Genomic DNA, 12,100 nt, shown 5'->3' on the forward strand with positions numbered 1-12,100 from the left:
CAAGCAAGGGGAGTCGGAGAGGGAGAAGCAGGCTACCCGCAGAGCAGGGAGCCCGATGCGGGGCTCGATTCCAGGACCCTGGGATCATGACCTGAGCCGAAGGCAGACGCTTAACTACTGAGCCACCCAGGCGCCCCAGCACTTCGCTTTTTTTTAAACAAGAATTGAATTTATTTTTGATCACAACTGAGCAGTGTCTATCATTTTATCAGACAGTAGTTGGATCTGTTCACTCAACTTTTCTAATTGATTCTACATGCAAGTGCATGGTTGTTTTTTTTTAATTTCATTTATTTATTTGAGACTGACAGAGAGAGTGCAAGCTGGAGGGGGAAAGGCAGAGAGAGAGAGAGAAGCAGACTCCCCACTGAGCAGGGAGCCCAATGTGAGGGTCAATCCCAGGACCCTGGGATCATGGCCTGAGCTGAAAGCAGACTCTTAACTGACTAAGGCACCCAGGTGCCCCCAAGTGCATGTTTTTAATGTTGTCTGTACTATTCTTGTGTGTTTGTTATCAAAATATGTTTAATTAAAAAAATTAATGTTAACAAGTTTCAAATTTCTCAAATTGACACTATTATGCTAAGATATCACACAAATCCCATTAAAATGGATAGTCATTTGATTATTAATATCAGTAATCATGTTACAACCTAATAAGAGTTTTCCTGTTAATTATTCTCCACCAGCTAGCTTCAATAGCATGGGCCCCTAGAAAATGATTGGGAATTTTGTGAGTAGTTTTTGGGTTTTCACAATGTTAGGGGGATATTAGTAGGCCAGTAGATTCCAACCCTTGTCTTTATACCTGCCGTCAGTGCTTGGTGCTTCCAACTCCCAATCTTCTCAAAGGTCTAGAGGACATACTAACTTTTGCAAGCATTTTACATTGTGGCTTCTTTTCTTTTGCCAAGTCAGCTATCACTTATCTGTCAGCATTGACTTCTAAACATTTGTTGAAATTTTTTATCCTATGTTTTCTTTCCCATTCTCTCTTTCATAGTGAGTTTCTGTCCTTTTTTTTTTTTTAATTCCTTTACTGTCTGTCCAGTGTTTTCAAAGGCCAAGTGATCACCAACTGATGAATCTGCTATGCCTAACAGCTCAGTGGGAGATAGTTCCTCTTAGAGGATAGGGCAAATATTTTAGGTAGTTTGGCTATTATGTAGACTAGCTGGTGTCCTGGCAGTTAGTGCCTAGTTGGGACTAGATCTGCTAAGCACATTGCCATTTCTGAGCCCGCCCAAAATGCCAATGGTACTTAGAGTTATCAGTTCATTCTAACCTTGCATTAACTCATCGTAAACAGTATGTTAGACAATTAACATTTTCTATGACTGAGAGTAATTTGTAATCTTACTCATTACTCTTTCTCAGGCTGAGCTTTTGGAAACTGATTTGCATTCAGAAGTAACAGCAAAAACAATGTGATGGCTCCTTATCATTAAAAGGAAAACACTGGATTTTTTTCATTCCTAACATTCAGCTTTGCTACATGGTTTTTCTTCATATTAACAGATTTTTTGGTAAAAGGCCTCAGTGGGATTGTAGAGGGGCATCAAATTTGAATGAACTTCATCAGCTGTTAAGTGACATAATGATCAGAAGATTGAAGACTGACGTTTTAACCCAGCTGCCCCCTAAAGTCAGACAGCGTATTCCCTTTGATCTTCCATCAGCAGCTGCCAAGGTGAGAATGCTTGTTTCATTCGAAGTCTTACTTTAAGTCATTTTAATGAAAGATTGCACATACTGATTTTTCATAGAAGGTAAAGTCTGTTTTCTTAAAATAGGATTAATTAATAGAACATATGGATTGGCTTTGTATCATTTCAAGAAGAGAACAGGAAGAATTTAACTTTAGTCATCAAATGTGAAAAGATTCAGTATCCTACTGATTTAGAAAAAATACTTCTGCTCAATATAGAATGAAAGCACTTGAACTGCAATGAAGATTTACTATTAAGAATTCTAAATACCTGTAGGGTGTAAAGCCCAATAATTAGGATGCGAAGTTGTGTTTCTTGCTCTAGAATTTTTTTGAAGTATGAGCTGTCTTCTAGAATAACTTGGATATAGCCTTCTTCTTGAGATCTGAAAACTCTATGATCATGTTGGAAGAGGTGAAGGTCTATATATTAGAAAGTCAAATTGTATTTTACCTAATCCTTATCTACATATACTTTTAGGGAATACAGTGCTTATATTTTCCCTGAAATTTCTTTAAATCTGGACAGGACTTTGTTGACAAAGACTATTTATTGCATTGTTTTATCTTGAAAGATTGAGGAGACATTTTATAAACATTGGCAATATGTTATTGGTAAAATAGGAATAATGATTTTCTTTATCCACCATTTTAGCATTAGAAAGAAAAATAAAAGACTCAGTATATGATTACATCATATTTTTATTTAGCTAATATTCCTCATGCTTATTTAAATGAAATCATATCTTGTTATGAAAATACTTTGCTATCATACACATTTTCACTGTTTCCTTTCTTATGTATGTAAATTTTTATTTTTACTTTACAAAATGTTTTTTCTTTTTTTTTTTTTAAAGATTTTATTTATTTTTGACAGCAAGAGTGTACAAGCAGGGGAAGCAGCAGGCAGAGGGAGAGGAAGAAGCAGGCTGCCCGATGCAGGGCTCAATCCCAGGACCCTGGGATCATGACCTGAACCGAAGGCAGACGCTTAACCAAGTCTGAGCCACCGAGGCACCCCACAAAATGTTTTTTCTTAAGGGGAAGCTCTAATTGTTTGATTTACGATGTTAGCAAAGGGCTTGGCTTTCACCCACAGCTTTTCATTGGTTTCTGTCTTTTGTGTGAACATGTGACTGACCTATCTCCATATTGATGTTTTTCAATGAACACATTGGTATCTTTGGGAATTTGTTTTCATATCTTTACAAAGAAAAAAGAAAACAAGTAGGACAAAATAAATTATTGCATTAATTGTTCTTCTGTTCTTTTTTTTTTTAAGATTTAATTAATTAATTTAGTTAGTTAGTTGAGAGATAGCACGAACTGGGGGAGGAGCAGAGGGGCAGGTAAAAGGAGAGGGAAAGAATCCCAAGCTGACTTCCCACTGAGTGCCGAGCCTGACTTGGAGCTTTATCTCATAACCCTGAGATCGTGACCTGAGCTGAAATCAGGAGTCAGATGCTTGACTGTTCTGTTCTTTATGCCATATTTCTAAGCATTGTTATTTTCTCCCACATAGGAATTGAATACCAGCTTTGAAGAGTGGGAAAAATTAATGAGAGCTCCAAATTCAGGTGCCACCGAGACTGTCATGGGGTTGATTACCCGCATGTTTAAACAAACTGCTATTGCCAAGGTACTCATTGCTGGGACAGCATATGTTTCTCTTGATACAAATTATTTAACGTATTTTAATGCTTTTATTTAAGCAGCTTATTTGCATACTGTAACATGTCTTTGCCATTTAATTCTTTAACTCTGATATTGAAAAATTCAGACATATTCAAAGTAAACAATGATATAATGGACACTATTATATCTTTGCATATATTGATCTTTTCCAGTATATGGGTACACTTTGATGAGGGAATATAACATGCTTTACATGTTCTATTTAAAGGACATACATATATTCATCTTTGTCATCAGATTTTTCCGTGGTTTTTGCTACATAATTGCTACAAATAATGTTTATTTAAGTCAATCATTTTTAATTGGTATTATGTTTCTAGTTCCCTACAGAGATAGATGTGCTCATATTCTGTTTGTCTAAGAGTGCAAAGTAGAGGTGTTAGAGTTTTTAAATCTCAGTGTGAATATAAAGTAGATTCATCACACGTTCTTGTTTTTACTAGCATGGTAGAACTTAGACATGCTAATGAGTGTTACTCCTTTCCAATTCTGAAATTTTTTTATATAAGATAATTTTTTAAGTGAGGTATATTGTGGTATAATTCACATTCAGTGAAATTTGTCCTTTTAAAATACATAGCTTGATGAGGCTTGACAAATACATTGAGTAAATCATCAGTACAATCAAGATAAAGAATATTTCCATTTGCCCAAAAAGTTTCCTGATACGCCTTTGTAGTTATCTCCCTCACACCTGCCCTCTGCACCTCAGCAGTCAACAGATCTACTTTCTACAACTATAGTTTTGCATTTTCCTGAATGTTCCAAAAACAGAATCATAGAGTATGTAGCCTTGTGTCTGGCTTCTTTCATTTACCATAAAGCTTTTGAATATTGATCCATGTTTTGCATATGTCTTTAGTTTCTTCATTTTTATATCTGAGTAATGTTCCAGTGTATAGATATATAACAACTTTTTTCCCTCCACCAGTTAATGGCCATTTGGGATCTTATCAGTTTGGGCCATTATGAGTAAAACTGTTAGAATCATTCATGTACAGGTCTTTGTATGGACAGATTTTCATTTCCCTTGAGTAAATAACTGGGAGTGGGACTATTGGGTCATATGGAAGACACAGATTAAATTTTACAAAAAGCTGCCAAATTTTTTTTTAAGTACTGTGTCATTTTGCATTCCTTGTAACAACGTATGAGTGTTCCAGTGGTTCTGCATCTTTGTCAGCACTTGGTATTTTCAGTCTTTTTAATTTTAGCTGTTTTCCAGGGTATGTACTGGTATCTCATTGTCATTTTAATTTGCCTTCTCCTAATGTCTAATGATAGCATATTTTTATGTGTTTGTATCCATAATAGACATCATATATCTGTTATATATATATGTAAAAAATATATTCTTTTATATGTAAAAATAATGGCAAGCCCATATTTATATTGGATTATAAGAGTTTGTTTTTTGTTTTTTTTTAAGATTTATTTATTTATTTTAGGAAGAAAGAGAGTGGGAGGTGGGTAGTGGAAGGGGCAAAGGGAGTGGGAGAGAGAATCTCAAGCTGAGCACGAAGCCCGACATGGAGCTTGATCCCACGACTCTGAAATCATGACCTGAGCTGAAATCAAGAATCAGGTGCTCAACTGATAGCCAATCAGGCACCCCAGAGCTCTTTATATATTTTAGAAACAAGTCCTTTAACATATAAGTCTTTTCCAAAATTTTCTTTCAAGTCTATATATTCTATTTTATTTTCCTGACATTGTCTTTAAAAGAACAGAAGTTTTGAATTTTGGAACAGTCCAGTTTTTATTTTTTCTTTCATGTATTCTGCTATTGAGTCCTAATTAATTTTTGCTTATTCCAAGTTCCCAAAGATCTTCTACTGTGTTTTCTTCTAAAAGTGCTATATCCTTAGGTTATATAGGTAGGTCAAGAACTATTTTGAGTTAATTTTTTTTATGTGGTACAAAGTTAAGGATAGAGATTTAGTTATTTTGTTTTGGTTTGAGTAGGTTTTGTTTGATTATTTGTTTTGCTTATGGATTTTCAATTTTCAATTGATACTCATTATTGGAAACCATTTTTCTCTCATTGATTCACCTTAGCACCTTCATAAAAAATCATTTGGTTATATATGTGTGGATCTTCTTCTGAACTGTGGTCTGTTTCACTGACCATTACATCTCATTTGACAGAATTCTAAAGTATCTGGTTACGGTACCTTTCTAATAAAGCTTGAAATCACATGGTGTTCACTCCTACTTTATTTCAAAATCATTCTATTATAGGTCCTTTGCTTTTCCTTATGTGGTTTATAATTAGCTTGTTAAGTATGTACACTTTTGATTGGAATTGTGTTGAATCTATAAATTCGTTTGGAAGAATTGACTTCTTAATAGTATTGAATTTCCTGATCCATGGTAGGAATGTCTTCTTTCATTTCTCCCAGCCATGTTTTCTAGTTTCATTGAATACATTTTGCTAGATTTGCTCTAGTCATTTCATGTATTTTTAGGCACTTGTAAATATTTCTTTTTCTATTTAAATTCAGTTAATTAACATATACTGTATTATTAGTTTCAGAGGTAGAGTTCAGTGATTTAAAAGTCTTATATAATACCCAGTGCTCATTACATCACATGCCCTCCTTAATGTCCATCTCCCAGTTACCCATCCCCCCACAGCCCTCCCCTCCAGCAATCCTCAGTTTATTTCCTATGATTAAGAGTCTCTTATGGTTTGTCTCCCTCTCTGATTTTGTCTTGTTTTATTTTTCCCTCCCTTCCCCTATGATCCTCTGTTTTGTTTCTTAAATTCCATATATGACTGAGATCATATGATAATTGTCTTTCTCTGATGGACTTATTTCACTTAGCATAATACCCTCTACTTTACATCCACATCGTTGCAAATGGCAAGATTTCATGTTTTTTAGTGGCTGAGTAGTATTCCATTGTATACATATACCACATCTTCTTTATCCATTCATCTGTCAATGGACATCTGGGCACTTTCCATAGTTTGGCTATTGTGGATGTTGCTGCTATAAACACTGAGGTGCAGGTGCCTTTCAGATCACTACATTTGTATCTTTGGGGTAAATTCCTAGTAGGGCATTGCTGGATTGTAGGGTATCTCTGTTTTCAACTTTTTGAGGAACCTCCATACTGTTTTCCAGAGTGGCTGCTTTTCCACTTGCATTTCCACCAACTGTGTAAGAGGGTTCCCCTTTCTCCGCATCCCTGCCAACATCTGTCATTTCCTGACTTGTTAATTTTAGCCATTCTGACTGGTGTGAGGTGGTATGCTGCCTATGTTCTCCTCTAGGATTTTGATGGATTCCTGTCTCGCAGTTAGGTCTTTCATCCATTTTGAGTCTATTTTTGTGTATGGTTTAAAGAAATGGTGCAGTTTCATTCTTCTGCATGTGCCTGTCCAGTTTTCCTAACACCATTTGTTGAAGAAACTGTCTTTTTCCGATTGGATATTTTTTCCTGCTTTGTCAAAGATTAGTTGACTGTAGAGTTGAGGGTTCATTTCTGGGTTCTCTATTCTGTTCCATTGATCTGTGTATCTGTTTTTGTGCCATTACCATACTGTCTTGATGATTACAGCTTTGTAATAGAGCTTGAAGTCCGGCATTGCGATGCCATCAGTTTTGTTCTCTTTTTCAACATTCCTTTGGCTATTTGGGGTCTTTTGTGGTTCCATACAAATTTTAGGATTATTTGTTCCAGCTCTGTGAAAAAAGCTGATGGTATTTTGATAGGGATCTCATTGAATGTATAGATTGCACTAGGCTGCATAGACATTTTCACAATATTTGTTCTTCCTATCCATGAGATTGGAAGGTTTTTCCATTTCTTTGTGTCTTCCTCAATTTCTTTCATGAGTGTTCTATAGTTTTCTGAGTACAGATCCTTTGCCTCTTTGATTAGGTTTTTCCTAGGTATCTTATGGTTTTGGGTGTAGTTGTAAATGGGATCAACTCCTTAATTTCTCTTTCTTCTAATTGTTAGTGTATAGAAAAGCACCTGATTTCTGTGCATTGTTTTTATATCCTGCCACTTTGCTGAATTCCTGTATGAGTTCTAGCAATTTTGGGTGGAGTCTTTTGGGTTTTACACATAGAGTTTCATGTCATCTGTGAAAAGTGAGAGTTTGACTTCTTTGCCAGTTCAGATGCCTTTTATTTCTTCTTCTTGTCTGATTGCTGAGGCTAGGACTTCTAGTACTGTGATGAACAACAGTGGTAATAGTGGACATCCTTGCCGTGTTCCTGACCTTAGGGGAAAAGCTCTCAGTTTTTTCCCATTGAGAATGGTATTTGCTGTGGGCTTTTTGTAGATGGCTTTTAGATATGTTCCCTCTATCCCTACACTGTGAAGAGTTTTAATCAAGAAAGGATACTGTGCTTTGTCAAATGCTTTTTCTGCATCTATTCAGAGGATCATATGATTTTTGTCCTTTCTTTTATTAATATAGTGTATCACATTGATTTGCGGATATTGAACTACTCTTGCAGCCCACTAATAAATCCCACTTGGTTGTGGTGAATAGTCCTTTTAATGTACTGTTGGATCCTATTGGCTAGTATTTTGGTGAGAATTTTTACATCCATGTTCATCAGGGATGTTGGTCTGTAATTCTCCTTTTTGATGGGGTCTTTGTCTGGTTTTGAGATCAAAGTAATGCTGGTCTTGCCGAAAGAGTTTTGAAGTTTGCCTTCTATTTCTACTTTTTGAAACAGGTTCAGAAGAATAGGTATTAATTCTTCTTTAAATGTTTGGTAGAATTCCCCTGGGAAGCCATCCAGCCCTGGACTCTTGTTTTTTTGGGAGATTTTTTTTTTTTTAAGATTTTTTTTTTTTTTTTTTTATTCATTTGACAGAGATAGACACAGCAAGAGAGGGAACACAAGCAGGGGGAGTGGGAGAGGGAGAAGCAGTTCTCCCGCAGAGCGAGGAGCCCGATGCGGGGCTCGATCCCAGGACTCTGAGATCATGACCTGAGCCGAAGGCAGACGCTTAATGACTGAGCCACCCAGGCGCCCCTTTTTGGGAGATTTTTGATCACTGCTTCAATTTCCGTGCTGGTTATGGGTCTGTTCAAGTTTTTGTCTTCTTCGTCTTTAAGTTCTGGTGGTTTATATGTTTCTAGGAATGCATCCATTTCTTCCAGATTTCCTAATTTGTTGGCATATAGTTGCTCATACTATGTTCTTATAATTGTTTGTATTTCTAAAGTGTTGGTTGTGATCTCTCCTCTTTCATTTATAATTTTGTTAATTTTGGTCCTTTCTCTTTTCTTTTTGGTAAGTCTGGCCAGGGGTTATCGATCTTCTTTCAAAGAACCAGCTCCAGTTTCGTTGATCTGTTCTGTTCTTTTGGTTTCTATTTCATTGATTTCTGCTCTAACCTTTATTATTTCTCTTCTCCTGCTGGGTTTAGGCTTTATTTGCTGTTCTTTCTCCAGCTCCTTTAGGTGTAGGGTTAGGTTGTGTATTTGAGACCTTTCTTGTTTCTTGAGAAAGGCTTGTATCACTATGTATACCTCCCTCTTAGGACTGTCTTTGCTGCATCCCAAAGATTTTGAACAGTTGTGTTTTCATTTTCATTTGTTTCCATGAATTTTTTTAATTCTTCTTTAATTTCCTGGTTGACCCATTCATTCTTTAGTTTAGGATGCTCTTTAGCCTCCATGTATTTGAGTTCTTTCCAACTTTCCTCTTGTGATTGAGCTCCAGTTTCAAAGCATTGTTGTCTGAAAATATGCAGGAAATGACCCCAATCTTTTGTGATCTGTTCTGGAGAATATTCCACGTGCACTTGAGAAGAATGTGTATTCTGTTGCTTTGGGATGGAATGTTCTGAATATATCTGTGAAGCCCATCTGGGCCAGTGTGTCATTTAAAGCCTCGTTTCCTTGTTGATCTTTTGCTTAGATGATCTGTCAATTGCTGTGAGTGGGGTGTTAAAGCCCCCTACTATTATTGTATTGCTATCAATGTGTTTCTTTAATTTTGTTATTAATTAGTTTATATAATTAGTTGCTCCCATATTAGGGGCATAAATATTTATAATTGTTAGATCTTCTTGTTGGGTAGACCCTTTAGTTATGATATAGTGTCCTTCCTCATCTATTACAGTCTTTAGTTTAAAATCTAATTTGCCTGATATAAGGATTGCCACCCCAGCTCTCTTTTGGTGTCCATTGGCATGATAAAGAGTTTTCTACGACCCTCACTTTCAATCTGGAGGTGTCTTTGGGTCTAAAGGAGTCTTTTGCAGACAGCATATGGATGGATCTTGCTTTTTTATCCAGTCTGATACCCTGTGTCTTTTGGTTGGGGCATTTAGGCCATTTACATTCAGAGTAACTATTGGAAGATATGAATTTAGTGCCATTGTATTACCTGTAAAGTCCCTGTTTCTGTAGATTGTCTTTGTTCCTTTCTGGTCTATGCTACTTTTGGGCTCTCTCTTCACTTAAAGGATCTCCTTTAATATTTCTTGCAGGACTGGTTTAGTGATCACAAATTCTTTTAGTTTCTGTTTGTCCTATAAACATTTTATCTCTCCTTCTATTTTGAATGACAGCCTTGATGGATAAAGTATTCTTGGCTGCATATTTTTCTCATTTAGCACCCTGAATATATCATGCCAGTCCTTTCTGGCCTTCCAGGTCTCTGTAGATTGGTCTGCTGCCGGTCTAATGTTTCTACCCTTTTAGGTTAGGGACCTCTTGTCCCAAGCTGCTTTCAGGATTTTCTCTTTGTCTCTGAAATTTGCAAGCTTCACTCTTATATGTCTAGTGTTGACCTATTTTTATTGATTTTGAGGGACATTCTTTGTGCCTCCTGTACTTGAATGCCTGTTTCCTTACCCAGATTAGGTATGTTCTCCACTATAATTTGCTCCAATATGCCCTGTGCTCCTCTCTCTCTTTTCTCTTCTTCTGGGATCCCAATTATTCTAATATTGTTTCGCTTTATGGTGTCACTGATATCTCAGATTCTCCCCTCGTGATCCAGTAGTTGTTTATCTGTCTTTTTCTCAGCTTCCTTATTGTCCATCATTTTGTCTTCTATATCACTAATTCTGTCTTCTGCCTCATTTATCCTAGCATTTAGAGCCTCCGTCTTTAATTGCATCTCATTAATAGCCGTTTTAATTTCAACTAGATTAGTTTTTAGTTTTTTATTTCTCTAGAAAGGGATTCTCTGTGTCTTCTATGCTTTTTTCAAGCCCAGGTGGTATCTTTATAATCATTACCCTGAACTCTAGTTCTGACATCTTACTTATACCCGTACTGATTAGGTCCATGGCAGTCAGTACTGCCTCTTGTTCTCTTTTTTCAGGTGAGTTTTTCCGTCTTCTCATTCTGTCCAGAGAAGAATAGATTAATGAGAGAATATAATTCCAAAATGGTAACAACAAACTCAGGATAATATACACTAAACAAATCAGAAGAGACCCAAAACCAGAAGAAAAAAATAAAATTTTGAAAAAGAAAGGAGAGAATATAATCAGACAGGTGAACAGAACAGAGCAATACACTGGATCCTGTGTGTATTTTGGTCTGTTTGTTAGAAAACTAGATCCCAAAATTGTGTGTATTTTGGTCTGTTTGTTAGAAAACTAGATCCCAAAATTGTAAAGAAAGAAAAACTTATATATGCACAAAAATATAATTAAATGTCATGAAACAATAGAATGTAAGTGTGAAAATGAAAATTAAAAGGCCAAAAACAAAAAGAAAATATAAAAAGACAGGTGAACAGAACAGAGCAATACACCATATCCTGGGTGTATTTTATTCTGTTTTTTAAAAGAAACTACATCCCAAAATTGTAAAGAAAGAGAAACTTATATATATACAAAAAAAAATTAAATACAATGAAAGGATAGGATATTACTGTAAAAGTGAAAATTAAAAAAGACTTTAAAAAAGGAGTTGATAAAATAAGAAATTGGTTGAAAAGGAACAAAATTAAAATTGAAAGACTAAAGAATCATGAGGAAAAAAAACATCAATTCTATATACAATTTTCCCCTAGTGCTGGAGTTTTGCTGTTCTGTGTGATTGGTAAATTTGGTCTTAGCCAGATGTTCTTGCTGATCTCGGGGTGGGGCCTGTTGCACTGATTATCAGGTGTCTTTGCCCAGGCAAGAGTTTCACCATCCTTACCAGTGGGCTGGGCTAAGTAAGTGGCTGCAGATTGCTCTATGTGGCTTTTGTTCCCTGAAGGCTTTCCACGCTTCTGTAGAGGATGGAGTGAAAGTGGTGGCCTCCCAATCTCCAGCCCTGGAGCCGAAAGTTTGCACCCTTCCACTTCTTAGTGCGCCCTCATGGAATAGCAGTCAATCACTCCTGTCTCCCTGGTCTCCATCTGCACTCACCCAGCCTGTTGCAGAGCGTTTCTGTCTCAGGCACCTTTCGAATCTCCAAACTTTGCAGACTCCTGCAGCACACATCCATGCCACTCCTCCAGTGGGGGTGGGGGAAGGAGATGGGAGGGGAGGTGAGTCTTGCCCCTGTTCTGCTGCTTGCTAGGCCAGTCACCCAGCTGTGCCTCAGTTTGTGGTTTATGGCAGCACTGAGCTGAAAACCCACTCCTGGGCTCACTGATTGCACCGACTTCCCCCTCCGATGTCTGGGAACTCCGATGTCTGATCAGTGGGATCCTGAGACCACACTGTCCCACCTAAGCACCTTTGTTTTTGTTTTGCCACCTGAGCACC

At 36.8% G+C, this 12,100-nt stretch overlaps 1 protein-coding gene across 11 annotated transcripts in view; it reads left to right on the forward strand.

The window, feature by feature from the left end:
* Positions 1–12,100, forward strand: part of ZRANB3 (zinc finger RANBP2-type containing 3) — a 289,657-nt gene that overhangs the window by 191,891 nt on the left and 85,666 nt on the right. For all 11 annotated transcript variants that reach the window (XM_081814547.1, XM_081814552.1, XM_081814545.1 and 8 more), the window contains 2 exons: positions 1,519–1,690; positions 3,231–3,347. In XM_081814547.1, coding sequence (XP_081670673.1) covers positions 1,519–1,690; positions 3,231–3,347 — 289 coding nt within the window. The remainder of the gene's footprint in view (positions 1–1,518; positions 1,691–3,230; positions 3,348–12,100) is intronic.

Source organism: Leptonychotes weddellii, chromosome 3 (assembly GCF_054177405.1).
Source record: "Leptonychotes weddellii isolate Sample4059 chromosome 3, ASM5417740v2, whole genome shotgun sequence".
NCBI classification, from domain to species: Eukaryota; Metazoa; Chordata; class Mammalia; order Carnivora; family Phocidae; genus Leptonychotes; species Leptonychotes weddellii.